The 22,135-nt window shown below is 45.3% G+C and overlaps 1 protein-coding gene across 1 annotated transcript in view; it reads left to right on the top strand.

The window, feature by feature from the left end:
- Nucleotides 1–13,419: 13,419 nt before the first annotated feature.
- usp13 (ubiquitin specific peptidase 13) overlaps nucleotides 13,420–22,135 on the top strand; it is a 138,795-nt gene continuing 130,079 nt past the window's right edge. The window contains exon 1 of the mRNA XM_038816610.1: nucleotides 13,420–13,668. Coding sequence (XP_038672538.1) covers nucleotides 13,558–13,668 — 111 coding nt within the window. The 5' untranslated portion in view covers nucleotides 13,420–13,557. The remainder of the gene's footprint in view (nucleotides 13,669–22,135) is intronic.

Genomic DNA, 22,135 nt, shown 5'->3' on the forward strand with positions numbered 1-22,135 from the left:
TTTCTGAACCAGAAGCTATGGGTTCAAGTCCTGCCCCAGGACTTGACCAAGGAAGCCAACAGGTTGAGCATCAACTTGCAAAATCCTTCCACTGCCCCAATAGCAGGCAGTAAGATTGGGAAAGACTTCTGGTCAGCCATGTTTGATACAGAGAGGCGCCACCCACACTGTAAACCTCTTGTGACTGTCTAACGACCCGTTCCAGGCAAAACTTTGCTTTGGGAATAGATGAAAATTTACCTTGTGCTCCACTAGGTGTTGAAAGAACAACATGGGTCATCATATTGTGTTCAAAATTATGAATTAGGAAAACCTAATTTATAATGTTTGGTAATTGCTAACTAAAGGAATACATTTCACATCATCACCAAAAAATATAAGGAGTGTTTAGGATTATTTTTTGATATTAAGTGTTGATAGCTTATGGAATTCCCTACCAGGAAACAGAAACAAATTTAATGAAAAAGATAAATGTAACTTACATATGGAAGTTGGAAAGGAATGGAACTGAATGGAAAAACAAAAATGTTGGAAGCACTCAGTAGCTCAGGCGGAGAGAGAAAGTGTTAATGTTTTAGGTCAATGACTTTTCATAAGTCCTTTAGTTACCAATTTACCAGCCATTGGAAATTGCTTTTCCTGATCTATTTTGTCCAATCCTCTTAATTTTGAATACTATCAGATCTCATAATTTTCTTTGTTCTGATAGATAAAGTCCAGAATCTTTAGTCTCATCTTGCGATGAGATTGGTTGGATTTATATTTCTGAGAGCTGGCAAGCCTCAATAAGTCTCCTGTGCTGTAAAATTCTATAGTTTTATGACTCAAAAGTGCTTCACACCATCTCCAGATGTCTTCACAGAAATGTCATAGAATTTAAGGTGCAGACGGAGGCCATTCGGCCCATCGGGTCTGTACCGGCCCTTGGAAAGAGCACCCCACTTAAGCCACACTTCCAATCTATCCCCGTATTCCAGTAGCCCCAGCAAAACTTTTTGGACACTAAGGGCAATTTAGCAAGGCCAATCCACCTAACTTGCACATCTTTGGACTGTGGGAGGAAACTGGAGCACCTGGAGGAAACCCATGCAGACGAGGGGAGAACGTGCAGACTCCGCAGACAGTGACCCAAGCTGGGAATCGAACCTGGGATCCTGGAGCTGTAAAGCAACTGTGTTAACCACTATGCTACCCGGGTCCTCGGCGCTGTGAGACAGCAGTGCTAACCACTGCACCACCATGCCATCCTGTACCGTAATAGATCAAATTGGCAAACTTACTGGATAGTTTCTTCCAGCATTATTTTAATGTAAATATATCGACTTTTGTATTGTCAAACAAGCTCCCAATTTTTCATTTTTGTCACTGTTATTTCTAGATTGAGGCAACAGTGAAATCAACTACCCTTGTGGAAACTTGACTCTGAAGTGCGCAGCACTCAAGCTTAGTGAGTCACACTAGCCTTCACCATATTGTACCAAATTATCCTTTCAATGCAGTGGTTTAAAAAAACAACTGATAATGACTTTCCCAGGTGCTGTTTATGATGAAGTAAACAGATTTGTTTCTATGCAGCCATAATTTCGTTTGTTTATGAGTCTAAAGTTCTGTAATCTTGTAATAGATGCAATATGCAATTGTGTACTACCTATTGATTAGAATGGCAGCTGAAGGTTTTTAAACTCTATTATGTCAAATAAAACCTGATGTACACATCATCATCAGTGTTAATTAGTGTAGAATAATTATGCCAATAGCACTACCGCACGATGAAATTGTACATGTTCTAAAGATTTGCTGTCACAATGGGGATGAGGTTTGCTGCTACAATGGGGACAATTAAAATGAAGTCAACTTGCTACAGTATCAATTTATCCTATTAATACTCTTGCTCTCTTGTTCTGACTCAGAACTGATGAATAGTCTACACTTTCAATTCAAATGATTAGATAATTCAATTGTTACAGTGCAAACAAATTACTTTGAATCATCAGTAGACTGCATCTAAATCTAAATGATAACAGATCAGTCAATACTTTTCTTCCCTACATCGTCAAAGACATCATCCAAAACCATGTTAGGTTCCACATGCAACACTAGCTCTATCATGTTTTTTCACTCTCAACTTTTCCATGTCTCCAATTTGGCTCACAACTTGACCGACATCCAATACTGGATGAGCAGAAATTTATTCCAAATAAATATCAACAATATCGAAGCCATTGCCTTCGGTGTCTGCAACAGGTTCTGTTCCTTAGCTACCAAGTCCATTCACCTCACTGTGAGTAACTGAACCAAACTTCTGCTTATAACCTTGGTATCATATGATGCCAAGTTGGGCTTGTATCCAAAAGCCACTGCGTCACCAAGACCGCCTTGTTCAATCGTTGGAACATCACCCAGTTCCTCTGCTGCCTCAACTCATTTGTTGCTGAAACCTTCATCCATGATCCCTCTGAACTTGACTCTGTCAATGATTTCCTGGCTAGCCTCTCATCTCCCACCTTTCATAAACTTAAGGTGATCTAAAACTCTTGCTACCCATACCCTAACTCCCACCAGGCCCCATTCAACCATCACACCTGTGCTTGATGAACGACATTGGTTCATGATCTGTTAATGCCTGAATATTCAAATTCTCGTCCTTGTTTTCAAATTCCTCCATTTTCTCTATAATCTGCTCCAGTTTCATAACCCTGAGATCTCTTGCACTCCTCCAAATCTGGTCTTTTGCTCATCCCCGAATTTAATCATTCCACCTAAGGTGGCTTCAACTGCCTAAGACCTAAGCTCTGAAGTTCTTTCCTAAACACTTAATTTCTCTTTCTCCTTTCTCATGTGCTATCTCTTTGACCAAGGTTTTAGTCATCTATCCTAACATTTTCTTATGTGGCTCAGTGTCAAATTCTGTTTATCAGTCCTCTGATACTCTTGGGACACTTTACTACATCGACATCAAAGGATTTATCCTGTCCAGAATTCTCTGGCTGTTTGCTGGCAATGAGAGTCTCTGGTCCCGACAGCAGTGCACCCGCTCCCATGGGCTTCCTGGCAGTGTGGAGTGGCTTCAATGGGAATTCTTCCTCACAGCGGCGGGAACAAGAATCCTGGTGCCAGCGAATAGCCCGCCACCTCTCGCCAATGAGAAACACCCGGCTGGGAGGCTGGAGAATCCGGCCCATTATTTTAAGTTGTTGTACATTTAGTTTTTGAACCGGAACTGTTTCTGTAGGATTCCATGTTGCATACTTTGAAAGTATCAAATATATTTAATGCTTGATAATGACTAGTTGGACTCTGCAGTTAAATTACTACTGAATCCTCTTGGCAATCCAGATCTCATTGACAGTGCTATAAAGTGACACTTGCTCAGCATTCGCCTGCTCATCAATTTTGGCTGCACAGTGGTTAGCATTGCTCACAGCACCAGGAACCAGGGTTCAATTCCAGCCTTGTGTGACTGTGGGGGGGTTTGCACATTCCCTCCGTGTCTGCATGAGTTTCCTCTGGGGGCTCCGGTTTCCTCCCACAATCCAAAAATGTGCAGATTACGTGGATTGGCCAAGCTAAAATTGTCCCTTAGTGTCCAAAGATGTACAGGTTAGGTGGGTTTATGGGGTTACGGGGCTAGGGTGGGTGAGTGGACCTGGATAGGGAGTTCTTTCAGAATGTATGTGCAGACTTGATGAGCCGAACAGTCTCCTTCTGCACTGTAGGAATTCTATGGTTCTTGGGATCCCCAGCAGCCCATATGCTATTCTTCAGCCAATTCTATTCATCCCATTTGATATCAATGATGTGGAGATGCCGGCGTTGGACTGGGGTGAGCACAGTAAGAAGTCTTACAACACCAGGTTAAAGTCCAACAGGTTTGTTTCAAACACGAGCTTTCGGAGCGCAGCTCCTTCCTCAGGTGAATGGCGAGGTATGTTCCAGAAACATTTATATAGACAAAGTCAGAGATGCTGGACAATGCTTGGAATGCAAGCATTTGCAGGTAATCAAATCATTACAGATCCAGGGAGATCAAGAAATGGCTTTGTGCAATGTACATAGCAAAGATTATGAGCCCGAACAACATCCCAGCTGTAATGCTGAAGATTTATGCTCCGAAACTAACCGTTCTCCTAGTCAAGTTACTCCAATAAAACAATACTTGTATCTAACCAACAAAGAGAAAAGTGGTCTTGGCCTGTCCACAAAAAGCAGGACAAATCCAATCTAATCAATTACTATTTAATCTTTCATTCTCAATCATCAGCAAAGCCCAGTTAAGCAACTGGACAATTAAACAACCACCAGGTGGTGGAGACTCCATGAGCATCCCCATTCCCAGCACATCATTGACAGTGCTATCAAGTGACACTTGATCAGCAATAGCCTGCTCATCAATGTTCAGTTTGGGTTCTGTCAGACCCACTTGACACCTGACATCATTATCGTGCTGGTCAAAACACTCACTGAATTCCAGAGGTGGCAGTGAAAGTGACTATGTTTGACATCAAAGCTGTGTGGCATCAATAAGCCCAACCAAAGTTGAAGTCAATGGGAAGGAGGGGGAAATCTCTTCAATAGATGGAGTCACACCTAACACAAAGAATAATGGTTGTGCTATTGAAAGTCAATCATTTCAGCCTCAGGACACTGCTGCTGCAGGAGTTCCTCAGAGTAGTGTCCTGGGCTCATCTACATTCAGCTGCTTCATCAAGATTTTCTTTTCATTCAATGTCAGAAGTGGGGTTATTTGCTGATGATTGCATAATTCACAATATAATTCATAACTCTACAGTGTGCTCGTAGATGCAGCAAGACCTGGTGAACATTGAGGCTTGGGCCGTTAAGTGGTAAGTAACATTCACATCATGCAGGTGGCAGGCAATGACTGTCTTCAACAAGAGAGTATCCAACAATCTTCCCTTGATATTCAGCTACATTGTCATTGCTGAATCCCTTACCATCAACTTCCTGGAGGTTTTCATTGATCAGAAACAACTTAACTAATTATATAAATACTGTGATACAAAGAACTTGGCACTGTAGATAGCCTAGACGATTATAGGGATGAAGTAAATAAGGAAATCAAAGCGAGGCCGTGAATTAAGATGAGCAAGTAGAGTTAAAGAAAACCCAACGGTGTTTTACCAATATTTAATTTTTAAAGTTTAGTTAAAGAAAAATTAGGAACTTTTAGAGATGAAGAAGTGAGCCTGTGTGTAGGTGCAGAGGCTGTGGGAAGGATATCAAATGAATATATTTCTATATTTACAAAGGAAATGGATAATGCAAATATAGTAGTCCAAGAGGAACACTTTGAGAGGTTGTATGGGATAATTAGAAAGAGAAAGGAAGTACTCGAAACGTTGGAATCCTGGAAAGTTGATAAGTTGCCAGGGCCAGATGGACTGTTTCTGAGCTTACTGAAGGAGGGCAGGGAGGAGATAGCAGATGCTCTGAGGATGATTTTCCAATACTCACTATATACGGGGGAGGTACCAGAGGACTGGAGAAATGTAAACGTGGTTCCATTGTTTAAAAAGGGATTGAAGGAAATGCCAAACTATTACGGTCAGTTAGTCTTATATTGGTGGTGGGCAAATTAGTGGAATCAATCCTGAGAGATAGGATGAACTGTCACATAGAAAGGCATGGACTAGTAGGAAAATAGGAATTAGGAGCAGAAGTAGGCAATTCAGCCCTTTGAACCTCGTCAGATCCTCCTTAACGTCCTCAACACTTCTGTACTTTTATACTCCAGTCCTTTGGCAATAAACACTAACATTCCATTTGCCTGTTTAATTACATGCTGTACCTGCATACCGACTTTCTTCAATTCATGAACAAAGACACCCAGATCCCTCTGCCCAGATGCATCTTGAATCTGCTTTCCACATAGATAATAATTTGCCTTTCTTTTTTCTGGCCAAATTGGATAACCTCAAACGTATCAGGGATAGTCAGCATGGGTTTGTTAAAGGATAGTTAGCATGGATTTGGGAAGGTCTTGCCTCACAAATTTGATTTAATTATTTGAGGAAGTGACAAGAAGGGTTGATGAAGGTAGTGCAGTGGATCTTGTGTACATGGATTTTAGCAAGTTTGACAACATGGCACTTTGGTCAAAAAAGTAAAAGCCCATGGGATACAGGTGAATGTGGCAAACCGGATAAAAAGTTGGCTTAGTAACAGGAAACAAAGGGTAATAGTCGATGTTTGCCCTTCCAAATGGAAAGTTGTTTTGTGGTGTTCCACAGGGCTCAGTGTTGGGACCTTTACTGTTTCTGTCATATATTAACAATTTGGACCTGAAAGTGGAGGGCACGATTGAGAAATTTGCAGATGACACAAAGATTGGCTGAGTGGTGGATAGAGGATATCTATAATCTCCAAAATTATATAGATGGGTTGGTGGAGTGGGTGATAAAGTGGCAGATTAAGTTTAATACAGAGAAGTGTGAGGTCATGCATTTAGGGAGGTCAAACAGTTATAGGGAGTACACAATAAATGGGAATATCCTGAGAGGGGAAGACGAAGTGAGAGCTCTTGGCTTACGAGTACACAAGTCCTTAAACCAGCAGTTCAAGTAGAAAAGGTTGTAAAGAAAGCAAATGGAATGCTTTCCTTTATCGGCAGAGATATAGAATATAAAAATAAGGATATAATGTTGAAATTGTATAAATCACTGGTGAGGCCACAACTGGAGTATTGTGTGCAATTCAGGTCAACACATTACAGGAAAGAACAAAACAAAGAACAAAGAAAATTACAGCACAGGAACAGACCCTTTGGCTCTCCCAGCCTGCGCCGATCCAGATCCTTTATCTAAACCTGTCGCCTATTTTCCAAGGATCTACTTCCCTCTGTTCCCCGTAATTGGACGTAAGAAGGACGTAATTGCTCTGGAGAGAATGCAGAAGAGCTTTACAAGAATGTTGCCGGGGTTAGAAAAGTGTAACTACGAAGAGAGATTGGATAGGTTGGGGTTATTTTCCTTGGAACAAAGAAGGCTGATGGGTGACTTGATTGAGGTGTGCGAAATTGAGGTGAAGAGATAAAGTACCCATGGAAAAAACACAACCTGTTAGTTCCCCTCAAAGTCACACACTAGCTCACTTGGAAATATATCGTTGTTCCTTCACTGTCACTGGGACAAAATCCTGGAGCTCCCTCCCTAACAGCAGTGTGAGTGCATCTACACCACATGGACTGCAGCAGTTCAAGAAGGTGGGTCACTTCTCAAGGGCAATTGGGCTGGGCAATAAATGCTGGCCTTGTCAGCAATGCTCATTCCAGGACTGATTTAAAAACGCAGTATCTTGGAATAACCACATTTGGTTATATTTAGAATTACCATTTTCTTTTCCATTGATTGGAACACCATGCCTTTCCTTCAAAAGATCGCCAAGTATGTCATACTTACCAATCTTTTCTGTATGATCTATCAAATAAATATTTTGCTTTCAGCCCTCCTTATGCTATGCACTACTTAACTGACAGGTGAACAAACAGGGAAACTTGTTCTCAGGCTATTGTCCATGGAATTCTGAAATTAGATATTCGAATGTGTGCCAGAATTATCTCAGATAACTTTCCTTCTACTTTTCCTGCCATATTCATGGGAAATGCAAAACGTAATTGTCTTCTAGATAAAGCATTCTATGAACAATACAAATAAATAGTTCAAGTATCTCCCATTTCCTGGTTGTCGGATATCAAATTCACAATGGTAACTTATAAAGATATTAAAATAATCTTTAAACTTATTCTCTGGAATCTTTAAACTGATTCTCTATTTTCCCTTTCCAACCAGTATTGAAGTCTTCATGCTGTCAGTATATTTTCTTCTGTGTTCCACTGAACCGGAAGGTTTGGATTTGAGAAATGCAAACCCCCTTTGAATTATCTTTCCTAGTTGCTCGCATTTCTATGCTGCTGCTTATCCAGAGTGATGCGACCATCAATTCACTCGAGACATGAGTAGAAGTAAACCCTGGCTTTAATCAACTTAGAACAGTGCCTGCCTGCGACTAAACCGATACTGAGAACTGCCCACAGATCGACTGCTCTTTATACCTCCCTTCAAGGGGAGGAGCCATGGGCGGACATGTTCCCCTATGGGAATATATACAATGGTCCATAGGAGAAGCCCACAAGGGCAACAGCATAGCACAGATACAAATACAAGGGCAACAGCACAGATACAAATACACTGGTGGAATATTGGTATAATACATTCACCACACAGAGTATAGATTTACTTTATATTCCTGCACTATACCACTGGTCATATTCACCACATTCACCCCCTGTTAAAAAATGAAGTCCGGTGGGGGTGACAGGTTCATAAGTTCAGCCAGTCCGGCGCACGGATTGTGCGCTGTGATCGCCGAAGCTCTGGCATTGTTGCTGGCCCGGGTGTTGAACTCGTCCGTGCTGGCATCGATAGTGAGAGTGCTGGAGCGGGTACAGATGTGGACTCCTGGAGCGTCTCTTCTGGAGCTTCATTCCTGTGGATCGGTGAAGGGGGGGATGGTGGGCTGGAGGGAGTGCGGGAGCCATATAGGGGCGGGGGCGCTGGTCATGGTAGGTTGGGAGGGATATGGTGGAGGGGCGGTGGTGGAACCGGTGGGCGCCAGGTCCCGGAGGGAGACCGTATCCTGTCAGCCATCGGGGTGTTCGATATAAGCGTACTGGGGGTTGGAGTGTAGGAGCTGGACTCTTTCTACCAGAGGATCGGACTTATGGCTCCTGACATGCTTTCTGAGTAGGACTGGCCCCGGTGTCTTCAACCAGGACAGAAGCGTCCTGAGGTGGATCTCCTAGGGAAAATAAATAAAATGAAGGGTCTCATTTGTGGTCGTGCAAAGTAGAGACCTAATAGAGTGGAGCGCATCGGGGAGGACCTCCTGCCAGTGAGAAACTGGGAGATTCCTGGACCGCAGAGTTAGTAGGACGGTCTTCCAGACCGTTGCGTTCTCCCTCTCCACCTGCCCGTTTCCCCTGGGGTTATAACTGGTAGTCCTGCTCGAGGCAATGCCCTTACTGAGCAGGTACTGATGCAATTTGTCGCTCATGAACGATGAGCCCTGGTCACTGTGGGCATAATTGGGGAAACCAAACAGGGTGAAGACACTATATAGGGCTTTAATGATAGTGGACATGGTCATGTCGGGGCAAGGGATTGCAAAGGGGAAGCGGGAGAACTCATCAATAATATTGAGGAAATATGTATTATGGTTATTGGAGGGGAGGGGCCCTTTGAAATTGATACTGAGGCGCTCAAAGGGCCAGGATGCCTTTACCAGGTGGGCCTTATCTGGTCGATAGAAGTGCGGTTTACACTCCGCACATTCTGGCAAACCCTGGTCATGGCTCTGACCTCCTCGGTGGAGTAGGGCAGGTTACGGGCCTTGATATAGTGGATAAGCCGGGTGACCCCCGGTGGCAGAGGTCATCGTGGATAGCCCGTAGTCGGTCATCTTGCACGCTGGCGCATGTGCCGCGGGACAGGGCATCTGGGGGCTCGTTGAGCTTCCCAGGACGATATACTATATCGTAATTATAGGTGGAGAGTTCGATCCTCCACCTCAAGATCTTATCGTTCATGATTTTGCCCCGCTGCGTATTGTCGAACATGAAGGCTACTGATCGTTGGTCGGTAACGAGGGTAAACCTCCTACCAGCGAGGAAGTTCCTCCAGTGCCGTACGGCTTCCACAATGGCTTGGGCCTCCTTCTCGACTGAGGAGTGCCGAATTTCGGAGGTGGTGAGCGTGCGTGATAAAAACGCTACCGGCCTGTCTGCTTGATTGAGGGTAGCGGCGAGAGTGACCTCTGATGCGTCGCTCTCCACCTGGAAGGGGACGGACTGGTCCACCGCGCACATCGTGGCTTTGCCGATGTCCGCCTTGATGCAGCTGAAGGCCTGGCGGGCCTCAGTTGCCAGTGGGAAGATGGTGGCCTTGATCAGTGGGCGGGCTTTGTCCGCATAGTTGGGGACCCACTGGGCATAATATGAAAAGAACCCGAGGCACCTCTTCAGGGCCTTGGGGAAGCGGGGAAGGGGAAGTTGCAGGAGGGGCCGCATACGGTCAGGGTCGGGTCCTAGAACCCCGTTTTCCACGACGTAGCCGAGGATGGCTAGTCTGGTTGTGCAGAAAATGCATTTCTCCTTGTTGTACATGAGGTTTAGGGTTTGGAAAAATCTGTGGAGGTTGGCGTTGTGGTCCTGCTGATCATGGCCGCAGATGGTGACATTGTCCAAGTACGGAAATATGGCCCGCAGCCCGTACTGGACCACCATTCGGTCCATTGTTCTTTCGAACACCAAAACCCCATTCGTGAAGCCAAGGGGACCCGAAGGAAATGGAAAAGGTGGCCCTCTGCCTCAAAAGCCGTGTAGTGGCAGTCCTCCAGGCGGATTGGGAGCTGGTGGTATGCAGACTTCAGATCCACCGTGGAGAACACCCTCATAGTGTGCGATCTGGTTTACCATGTCTGCAATCCGGGGAAGTGGGTACGCATCGAGTTGCGTGAACCGGTTTATGGTTTGGCCGTAATCTACAACCATCCGGTTCTTTTCTCCGGTCTTGACGACCACCACCTGAGCTCTCCAAGGGCTATTGCTGGCCTCGATGACTCCCTTCTGGAAGAGTCGCTGAACCTCGGACCTGATAAAGTCCTGTCCTGTATGCTATACCGCCTGCTTCTGGTGGCGACTGGTTTGCAGTTAGCGGTGAGGTTTGCGAAGAGTGGGGGAGGGTCGACTTTTAAGGTCGCGAGGCTGCATAAGGCCCCCCGAACTTCAGGGTTAGGCTCCTGAGATTGCATTAGAAATCTAGTCCCAATAGGAGAGGAGCGCAGACGTCTGGGAGCACATATAATTTACAATTGGCGTACTCGGCACCCTGTAATGCTAAGGTTGCGGTAGTGCACACTCGGAATTGCACCGAGTGTGACCCAGAGGTGAGGGAGATGGTTTGGTGCGCCGGGGAAATTGTGAGCGAGCAGCGTCTTACCATGTCTGGGTGAATGAAGCTCTCTGTGCTCCCGGAGTCAAAAAGGCAAGGCGTCCTGTGCCCGTTTACCCGGGCGGTCATCATAGATCTCCGGAGGTGCCGAGGTCGCGGCTGGTCCAGTGTGACCGTGTTAAGTTGCGGGTAGTCAACGTGGTCGGAGGTGCTGGGGCGGCTCCACGATGGCTGCCCTTGTTGATCGTACGCGTCGAGCGGTGTAGCAGATGGCGGCCAAGGTGGCGGCCCCGTTGGTCGAGCGTGGCGGGCGGTGAGGAAGATGGCGTCCAAGATGGCGGCCCCCATGGATCGCACGTGGCCGGCCGCATGGGGGAGGATGGCCAAGATGGCGGCCCCCGTGAGTCGCACGTGCTGTGAGGACTGGAAGATGGCTGCCCCCACGGATAGCACGAGGCTGATGACACATCTGCAGGGGGCGGAGTCAGCAGACACGCTGCCACACTGCGGGGTCTGCGGGCCTGAGTCTGAGGATCGGGCCTGTGAGTTAGAGTTTTTGGACCTGGCCAGGCAAACTTTGGCGAAATGTCCTCTTCTCCCGCAGCTGCTGCAGTTCGTGTTACGGGCCGGGCAGTGCTGCCGGGGGTGTTGGGACTGGCCGCAGAAATAGCAGGGTAGCCCCCCATGATGGGCGGGCGGCACAGGCCTGGGTAGTCTTTGGTTGGGGGTCCACGAGGGGGTCACGTGGTCAGCCAGGAATGCGTTTAAGGCTCTGGAACGCTACTTCCAGAGAGGAGGCTAACTTTACCGTCTGATCCAGTCTAGGGCCCCCTTTTCGAGTAGGCACTGTCTCAGATAGTTGGACCGAACTCCCGCCACATGGACGTATCAGACGGCGAGTTCCATATGTTGAGTGGCCGTAACGGCCTGGTATTTGCAGCTGCGTGCGAGGACTTTGAGGTCACGTAGGTGGTCTTCTAGCGATTCCCCGGGACGCTGGCGACGAGTGGTGAGGATGTGTCGCGCATAGACCTCGTTCACGGGCCGTACATCGAGGCATTCGAGCATCGTGAGGACGTCTGCGTAGGAGGAGGCCCCCTCGAGGTGAACAGAGATTCAATGGCTCACCCGTGCCTGGAGGAGGCTCAGCTTCTGTTCGACGGTGACGGAACGTGTGGAGAAGGCTGCGAGATAGGCCTTGAAGCAGCGGAGCCAGTGCAAAAAAATTTATTTTGCCTCCGCGGCCTGCGGATCGAGTTCCAGTCAGTCAGGTTTGAGGACCGATTCCATAGTTGCGTTTAAGTTGATTAAATTGTTGCGACCGTTAATTCACTCGAGACAGGAGTAGAAGTAAACCGTGGCGTTAATCAACTTAGAACAGTGACTGATCCAATACTGAGAACCGCCTACAGGTCGACTGCTCTTTATACCTCCCTTCAAGGGGAGGAGCCATGGGCGGAGCCCATACAGGCCCCAACATGTTCCCCTATGGATAATGCCATACAATGGCCCATAGGAGAAGCCCACAGGAGAAGGGCAGCAGCATAACACAGATACAAATACAAGGGCAACAGCACAGATACAAATACACTGGTGGATTATTGGTATAATACATTCACCACAGAGAGTATAGATTTACTTTATATTCCTGCACTATACCACTGGTCTATGCCGCTTCACTCATCTGAATGTATTCCAGTTCAGCTCCATTAACTGCTTCCTCATTGTCTCAAAATCCACCTGCCTAAAAATAGGGTCTTCATTGTATTTTCCTGATCCCGCTGGGGTGGATCATGGGGACTCTCGGAGCAGAACGTAGATAGGTAACCAACTGTTTCTCTCCACAGATGCTGCCTGACCTCCTGAACATTTCCAGCATTTTATTTCAGGTTTCCAGTTTCTGCGGTATGTTTCTTTTTGGGGGGGGGGGGGGGGGTATTAGGTCAGCTGTGCTACCGTCTGGCAATAATATCCTAGATTATTAATGATGTGGAGACACCACTTTAACCTGGAGTTACCTCTCTCTCTGCATCTTTGATGATTTGATTGCCTGCAGGTGCTCGCATTCCGGGGCATCTCTGACTGTGTCTATATAAACATTTCTGGAACAAGCCTTTCCATTCACCTGAAGAAGGAGCCGTGCTCCGAAAGCTCGTGTTTGAAACAAACCTGTTGGACTTTAACCTGGTGTTGTAAGACTTCTTACTAGATTATTAAGGCAGTGAAATCTCAGTATCAACACTTCAATAATGGGGTCTTTGCTTCGTCCTTACCTCCTGGGTGATTAATTGATGGGACGCCACATTGTGGGCGGTGGGGGTACAGGTAGATTTGTTGGTGCACTGACTGACAGTGTTGGTATTTAGACATTCACACTAGGGTCTCTGCCTTACCTACCTAACCCCCCCCCCCCCCCCCGCGGGTATTTTTTCAAGCGAAAGCGTCAGCGGGAGGTCCGATGGCTGGAGGGAGGGCTGCGAGTTGGCTCTGGTTTAAAAATAGTCTGCCGTCCTGCAGTCTCTCTGGTCGCCCAGCTCGCTTCAACAATCAATGTCTGCCCTGAACAGCATTCTGGGTTAGGAATGTCAACATGGCTGCAGACATCGGAGAGCTGCTGGTCCCCTACATGCCAACCATCCGAGTGCCGAGATCAGGGGACAGGGTGTACAAGAACGAATGTGCCTTCTCCTTTGACTCCCCAGTAAGTAGGCAGCGGTGGGGCGGGCCGGCCGCGCACATGGGAGGCTTTCTCGTTTAAAGACGGCAAGTTTCACGCTGATTATGTGAATGACTGCACCAACTTGCGATGCTGATCTGCATTTGGGAACTTGCTGATTTAGCGACAGGCTCTGGACCGCGTTGCTTCGCTGAACGGTGTTTGAGAAAGCAGTGGACAATGTGTGTGTGAGGGAGACAGACCGAGGGGCCACCAAGCTCAGCAATCTAACGGGACCTGAATATAACAGAAAGGATATCAGGGGGGAGGGGTGTGTGTACCCTAATCACTAAAACCGAAATAAGGAGGAAGGCAGTGTGTTGGCCGCCGGCAGTCAGGCAACTAGTATTCTAACCTGTCACTTATATTTAGACGAGCAATCTTCAAGTTAAACAGGATCTGTGAGGCAAACCTGAAGTAAAAGATGTTAACATTACCTCTGGAAGGAAAGGCAGTTAAAGCCAAAGATGGAGGAAAATAAGTTTCAGAACTTGTAAACTCTCGTGTAAATTCGACATTATGGCACGGAAGTAATAGCGCTTTATTTAATTTAGATAAAACAGAAGTGTTAAAATGTGGTAAAAGGTGACTCAGCTGTTTGGCGTTCATCAACAGTGCCTGAGACAAGTTATTTATATACAGAGATTTTGGGCTCGGGTGTCGCAGCTTTTTTTTTTGTCCTGAAGATTTTGTGTGTACCGATTAATATAAAAAAACAAGGAAGTGAATCAATTTTATTAACAATTTATTTTGGAATAATAAACACTTCGTATGTGGTATTTTTAGTTGTTCTATCTCGTGTTCTTTTATTTGAGGTGTAATGTGATCACAGTCAGTTCAGAGCGTGTGTTGTACTCCATCAAGTGGCTACAGAGTATATGTAAAGTGTTCACACCCCTCATAAAATCGAACCCAGAGCCAGTAATTGATTTGTCTTATAAATACTGGTTGAATGTTTATTCGCTGTTTTTAAGCTCACCCGATGAAGGAGCTTCTCTCGGAAAGCTAATGATTCCAAACAATCCTGCTACAGTACTGGTATTGTAAGACTTCTTACTGTGCCCACCCCAGTCCAACGGCAGCATCTACACATCATAGCTATATTAACACTGCAATGAAAGGCTAGGGAGGATCTTAAGAGGTGGGATACACTGCACTTAACGTTGGTGGGGAGGGTCCAAGTGGTGAATATGAATATTGCCGAGGTTCTTGTTTATCTTTATACAAAAGGCTTTTTAATAGAAAGTGGACACGATCATTTCTGACTTTGTAAGGGTGGGAAAGGTGCCGAGGGTGGAGAGGACCCTTCTCCTGATGTAGAGGCAGCGTGGCGGATGGGTGTGGGGGGGGGGGGGGGGTTGGCGTTAAAGAACTTGCTTCATTATTATTGGGCGGTGAATGTGGACAAGGTGCACCGGTGGTGGGCAGGAGAAGGGGTAGGGTGGGTTAGGATGGAGGAAGCATCTTGTAAGGGGTCTAGTTTGAGGGATATGGTGATGACAGCATTGCCAAGGCTCTGAGTAGCTATTCGGGGAACCCAGTGGTGCAGTCCATGGTGAAGAATTAGAATTAGTTGAGGAGGCATTTTAGGGTGAAAGGGATGTTGGCGCGAACACCGCTGTATGAGAATCATGGATTTGGGCGGGGCGGGGGGGGGGGGGACTGTGCAGTGGATAGTGTATACAGGAGGTGGAGGGAAGTGGGGCTGGTCAAGGTGAGGGGTTTGTATTTGGAGGAAGGGTTTGCCAGTCTGGAGGAGCTAAGGGAGAGGGTAAAGCTGCCGAGATGGAGTGAGTTCAGGTATCTGCAGATTAGGGACTTTGCGCGAAATGTCTGGAGGGGATTCCCTAGGTTGCCAGGATACACACTGCTGGAGCGACTGCTGCTTCCAGATGTGGAAGGGGAGGGAAGAATTGGGATATATACAGTGGCTGGGGGAGCAAGAAGGCGAGCGGGTGGTGAAGATCAGGGAGAAATGGGAAGAGATGTTGGGAGGAAAGATCAATTGGAGTATGGAGTGAGGCACTGCGAAGGGTAAACGGGACCTCCTCTTGTCCAAGGATGAGCCTGATACAGTTTAAGGTGGTGCACAGGCTGCATATGACTCAAGCGAGAATGAGTGGGTTCTTTCAAGGGGTAGCAGATGAATGTGAGAGGTGTGGGCGGGGGCCATCAAATCACGCACACATATTTTGGGGTTGAGAAAAATTGGGAAGATTCTGGGTGGGAGTGTTCGTGGTCTTAGCCATAGTCGAGGAGGAGGTGGACCCGGACCCTTTGGTGGTGATATTTGGGGTTTCAGAGAAGATAGAGGAGGGGAGAGGAAGAAGGCCGATGTTGTGGCCTTCGTCTCTCTGCACGGCGGCAAATGTTTCTGGAGTGGTGGTCGGCATCGCCACCTGGAGTAGCGGCTTGGGTGGGTTAACTGTACGACTTCCTGCGATTAGAGAAGATAAAGTATGAGTTAAGGGGCTCTTCAAGGGCGTTTGAGGAAAGGTGAGGGGATGTTTGTGACCATGTTTGAGGGGCTGTTTGTCTGGGGGGGGGGGGTGACGAAGGGGAAAAGTATAGTTGATCGTTGGCAAGTACGTTTCCCGGGGTGTTTATTCGCTGTAACCTGTTTTGATCATGTTTGTAAGAAGTTACTGTGAAAAGCCCCTAATCGCCACACTCCAGCGCCTGTTCGGGTACACAGAGGGAAAATTCAGAATGTCCAATTCATCTAACAAGCACGTCTTTCGGGACTTGTGGGAGGAAACCGGAGGACATTCACGTAGACACGGGGATCAGGTTGGATGACCTAAAGTGGGAGGAGACTCATTTGGAGCATCAGTGACATCAATGTGCATAAATATCGGGTCTTTAACATAGTAACATATCTTAAGTTGCTGAACAGGAGTGTCATCAAACAAAATCTGATGCTGAGTCACATAAGGAGATGCTGGAATAAATAACCAAAAGCTTAGCCATGGGATTACATTTTAAAGAGGTTTTTAGCAAAGAAGGGATAAAGAGATGGAGAAGTTTGTGGACGGAATTCTAGATTTTGAGTGTCGTGACAACTGAAGGCATAGTTGGCAATAGCAGGCACTGAAAGAGGGCCGAGAACTTGGGAGAATTGTCCATTACAAACCCACTAATCCTCAATGTGTAAATCATAATTCCAGTCACTAGGGAAAACAGTGCTGAACACGTAATTCTGTTTGTAGTAGTGAGGTACTGAGGGCAAACCACATTATTGTAATATACATTGCTGTGGCTTTGCAGTGGGAGGTGTTAAAGAATTCTATTATGTTATTTTTTTGCTAAATCATTGAAAAGCTTTACAGCATAGATGGTGTCTATTCTCAATAAAATATTTTTATTTGCACAAAATTGATTGAACATACTTGCTAACAGTGTGACAAGTTTACACATATTTGTTGTAAATGGGGAGGTAAGAACTTGTAGTGGAAAAGATTGGCACAAAACTGTGGCACCAAGGAGTAGGGTTTGGAGATCATATAAAATGATTTAGAAACCATACTTATTTGCCACAAAAGTGATTACACAGAACAAAATACACTACAAAAACTGAACAAATAGACTCGAAAATAGAAATATTCAGAATCAAATTCAGAGTTAAACCAAAAGTATGATTTGATATTAAATAGTACATATATGGCAAAATAATTTACCTGATTTGAAGTCTAATATTGTTTGGAAAAAGGTATGATGTCTTCATATGCAAACCATATATCTCTGCTAACTTTGCTTAGAGTTGAATTCTAAATTTTATAAGGAGTAATAATAGTGTTATAATACTGCTGAAAAATAAAACAATAGCTAGGTTTGCGGGAATAACAACTTATATTTCTATAGAACCTTGAACTTAAAAGATCACAGTGCTTCACAATTGCATTAATAAAGCCACTTAAGGAGATATTATGGTTGATCACCAAATCTTGACCAAGGGGGTAAGTTTTCAGGAGCATTTTAAAAGAGAAGCAGAGATATTTAGTGAGGAAATTCTCAAGCTTGGGGCCTCTGTAGCTGAAGGTATAGCCAACAATGATGGAGGGAATAAAACTGTGGATGCGAAAGAGGTCCAAATTAGAGGTGGGTAGATACCTGCGAGCTGTGGGCCTGCCAGAAATAGAGGTGAGTAGAGGGTGAAATTCGAAAACTAGGGTGAGAGTTTTAATATCAAGACATTTGCTCCTGGTTAAGCAATGTAGGTGAGCATGTACAGGATGGTGGGTAAACAGGTGCCACTTAGGATGCAGAAGCAGAGTTTTGAATGACTTCTTTTGCTGAGAGTAGCATGTCGAGTACCAGGCAGAAATATGTTGGAATAGTCAAGGCAGCAGGAATAGATGAGTGTTTCAATAGTGGAGGAAGTATTATGGTGATGTTTCAGGGATTGAAATATCCATCTTAGTCATGGAACAAACATATGGTCAAAAGCACAAATCCGGGTCAAGTGCAGCAGCGAACATGTGACAAGTTTGAACATGAGACAACAGGAAATTAGAGCAGGAGTAGGCAATATGGCCCCTCAAGCCTGCTCTGCCACTCACTTAAGATGGTGGCTGATCTGATCTTGGCCTTACCTTCACTTTCCTTCCTGTTCCTCATAATCTTTGACTTCCCTACAGTTCAAGAACCTGTCCATCTCAGCCTCAAAAAATGTTAATGACTCAGCTACCAGAACTCTCTTCGGTAGAGAATTTCAAATATTCACAACTATCTGAGACAATGAATTTCTCTTCATCCCCATCTTAAATTGACAACCGTTTGTTCTGAAACTATACCTCCTAATTCTAGACCCTGAAAGGAGGTTCAGCCTTAGACAATTACCAAGGAGAGAGGAGGAGTTGGTGGCTCGTGGCAATGATTTGTTACCATCCAAGTTGATGTTATAACTGATGTGAAGATTCAAGAATTGAACCCTACCACAAAACATTGTAATTTATTTTATAAAGCTCGGAGGAACAGAGTCACAGGACCGCTAATTAGGTTTAACAACAACAAAAACATTTAACTATGAAAACATTGGATTATAATGCAATACTGCTTTATTCCCCTTTAGCTTAACAATTACACACAAGTTTTAGGATTAACATGGTTTACAAAGTACATCTTTAAGCTGCAATGGTCTTATTGAAATACAAAGTCCCTTTTAAGCATCCAAGGTGATTCTGGTCAATACATGCACTCTACTCTGAACCCAAGTTAGTGTCTGTGAGCTCAGTATCCCTCCAGATGATTGTCTCACAAGAGTTTACAAACTTTACTCCCAAAAACATGCTTTCAAATCTTCTTTCATAATAATGCTTTCCCTTGGCGGCTTGCATTCCGAAATCCAGACTAGGTTTTCCCAATTACACTTTTAAACAGAGCTTCTGCTCTTCTTTTAACAGCAAATCAAGTCCAGGATTTTCAACTCCCCCTTTAGAATTTTTTTGTCTTGACTGCTGTACAAACTGTTCACAATTGCTTTAATACTTGATTCTCAGAGACTAGAAAATGGCATCAAACATTTCATTTACCACTGAAGTTTGCTGACCCACTTCAAATTTATTTACTGAAATTATCTCTTTAACTCCGAACACTTTGTTTATTCTTCCTGGAATTCTTCAGAACAATACCTTGGTCTCTATTCTCTTAACTCCAGTCATCTTAAATATTCTTTATGTCCCAATTTCCTGATTATCTGGACTGTAACTTGTTCCTTAGGAAGTTTGCATCTTTGCAACTCCCTTGTCCTGTATAACTTCACCTGGTAGAGTTGAGAGATGTTCACTCCCCAGTTCACTCTCCACATGCAATATATCCAGCTAAAACTAAGACTTAAACGTTTTTCAACCTTTCAAGTACTCCAGTTGCTAAGCAATGACTGCTACTACTATTTATTCTTCACGCCGTAACCCACTCTAAGCACAATAGAACCAAAGGTGGAATTAAAATCAAGCCCTACAAATACAAACACCATTGTCCAGCATGAATTTAACTATAATAATTACCTTTCCATGCACAGAAGCAGTACATTATACACACTTAAATCTATACCTAATTTCTAAGAGATGCTGTTTAGCACAGGGCTAAATCGCTGGCTTTGAAAGCAGGCCAGCAGCACAGTTCAATTCCCGTAACAGCCTCCCCGAACAGGCGCCGGAATGTGGTGACTAGGGGCTTTTCACAGTAACTTCATTCGAAGCCTACTTGTGACAATAAGCGATTTTCATTTTTTCATTTCATAATGTTTACCAGCACAAATATAAATCCATCAAAACTACCTTTGTTTTCTTAACAGGTCAAATACAATGGCTTTGGTCTTCCCAATATTTAATTGGAGGAATTCCTGCTCATCTGGTACTGGATATTGGACAAGCAGTTAAATTGGACAGACTAATTAGGAGCCGCATGCAGAGTTTGTGACTCTAGCATTATTTGTTTTAAGAGGGCTTTTTCTCTACATGCCAAATAATTGTGTTTATTTTTTCCTATGTTTTAAGAAGCAAAATGTAATTTGAATTAGGCAGCTTTTGATTTCTGAAACGTGACATAAAGGAAACCTGCCTTAGATGTACTATTTTCACATAGCTACGTATAGATTTTATATAGGCAATGAATGAAACAATACACTAGCCTAGTGCACGGTCAATTCTAGCCCTAAGTGACAGCTTATAGTCTGTCTTCAGGGCGCTGCAGTCCCAAAAGAACAGAATCTAGAGGCTTGCTGGAGGGAGAATCAGTCTTCACAGTGACCTTCTGGAGAATTAGCTGGATCTTTTTTGGAGAGAGTTAGTTGGATCTCTTCAGTGGACTGTCAGACTCAAAACTGAAACCAAACTCAAGCCTTGAAACTCTGGGATCAGATTCAATTACCGAGTGTTACCGGGCAGAGCACAGCCTTTTGGGCTAATTCATTGGCCACCAGTCAATCAATCAGACCGCGTCCTCACTGATGCCGGCCAGCCTACAATCACCAGTTTAAATCAGCACAGCCTTGCGGATTCTTCTGTTTGAATTAAGGGTACAGACTTCTTACAGGATGCTTGTCTTAAAGAGAGGTGCCCATCAATCACCCATGGACCAAACGTTTTTCGGTGGCAGCCATGGAGTTATTGGTCTCACACAATGTGGCTGCTGCCTGAGTTCGGATATTTTGGCCCTTTCTGCCCGTTTTACAGGGAGGTTTCAGGTGGAAAAGTGGAAATATGTGGTATTTCTCCTTCTGTGGGGAATGCCGAAGGGGTACCAGATGAGGAGTGTGACAAACAAGGGCCACTCTTCGGACCAGGAGGATGTGTGTGGCTCAGCTGGGGAAAAGATGGCGGAGGAACCTATGGTGTCATTACCCGCACATTGCCCACACAAGTTGGTTGAATTGCTTGCGGCTGAGTTTAAAAAACAGAGACAGGCAGCCTCCGAGGACCTGGCGAGGGTGCCAGATTTGGGCTGCCCTGGAGAGAGTGGAACAGAGTGCTTCAGTCCAAAAGGTGGGGGAGATGGGGACTGACCATGAGGATCGGATTGCCTCTTTGGAGGCAGAGATACCTGATGATGGCAGATGGTCAGAAAAAGTTGAGGGAGAAGGTCGATGACTTGGAGAACTGCTCAAGGAGGCAGAATTGAGGATCGTGGGGCTGCTTGAAGTTATTGAAGGTACGAAGACCACGGAATATGTGGCCACGATGTTCGAGAAGTTAGTGGGGGAGGGGGCTCTTCAACCGCCCTCCTGAGGTGGACCGGTCACGCCGGTCGCTGAGGAGGAAACTAAGAGTGGGGGAGCTGCCACGGGCAATTATTGTAAGGCTGCACCGGTACCGAGACCAGGAGAAGATTCTGAGGTGGGCAAAAGAGATGTAGGAATGCACCTGGTAAGGTAATATGGTTTGAATTTACCAGGACTTGGGAGCGGAGATGGCCAAGCGAAGGGCCAGGTTTACGAGGGTAAAGGATTTGGATTTGATTTATTATCACGTGTACCGAGGTACAGTGAAAAGTATTGTTCTGCACACAGTCCAGACAGATCATTCCATAATTGGAAAAACAAATAGGACTTGTGTAAATACACCGGTCCTATTCAGGAACAAGGTGTGGTTTGGGATGATGTACCCTGCTCATTTGTGGGTCGCACATGGGGGAAGGAGTACTACTTTGATATGCTGGAGGAGGCGAGTAACCTTTTTAAGGGATTATGGACTGGGGCAACTTTGAAGCCTTTGGATTTTGGTTGAGCGTGCCTGTGACCTGGACTGGGAAAATGTTATTCAGTGGGAGGGAGAGATGATATGTTTCCACTTGCGTTTGTTAAATTTGTTTTTGTTAGTATTACCCACTCTGTATTGTTAATTATGTTGAAGATGACGTTTGCACTATTCTCCTCCCTGCGTTTGGGGGTGTTGGTGATGGGAATATTAAAATGTGTGGGGTTTCGTGGGGAGAGCTAGGGGGGGCCATGTTA

The sequence above is a fragment of the Scyliorhinus canicula genome, chromosome 13 (genome assembly GCF_902713615.1).
Source record: "Scyliorhinus canicula chromosome 13, sScyCan1.1, whole genome shotgun sequence".
Classification (NCBI taxonomy): Eukaryota; Metazoa; Chordata; class Chondrichthyes; order Carcharhiniformes; family Scyliorhinidae; genus Scyliorhinus; species Scyliorhinus canicula.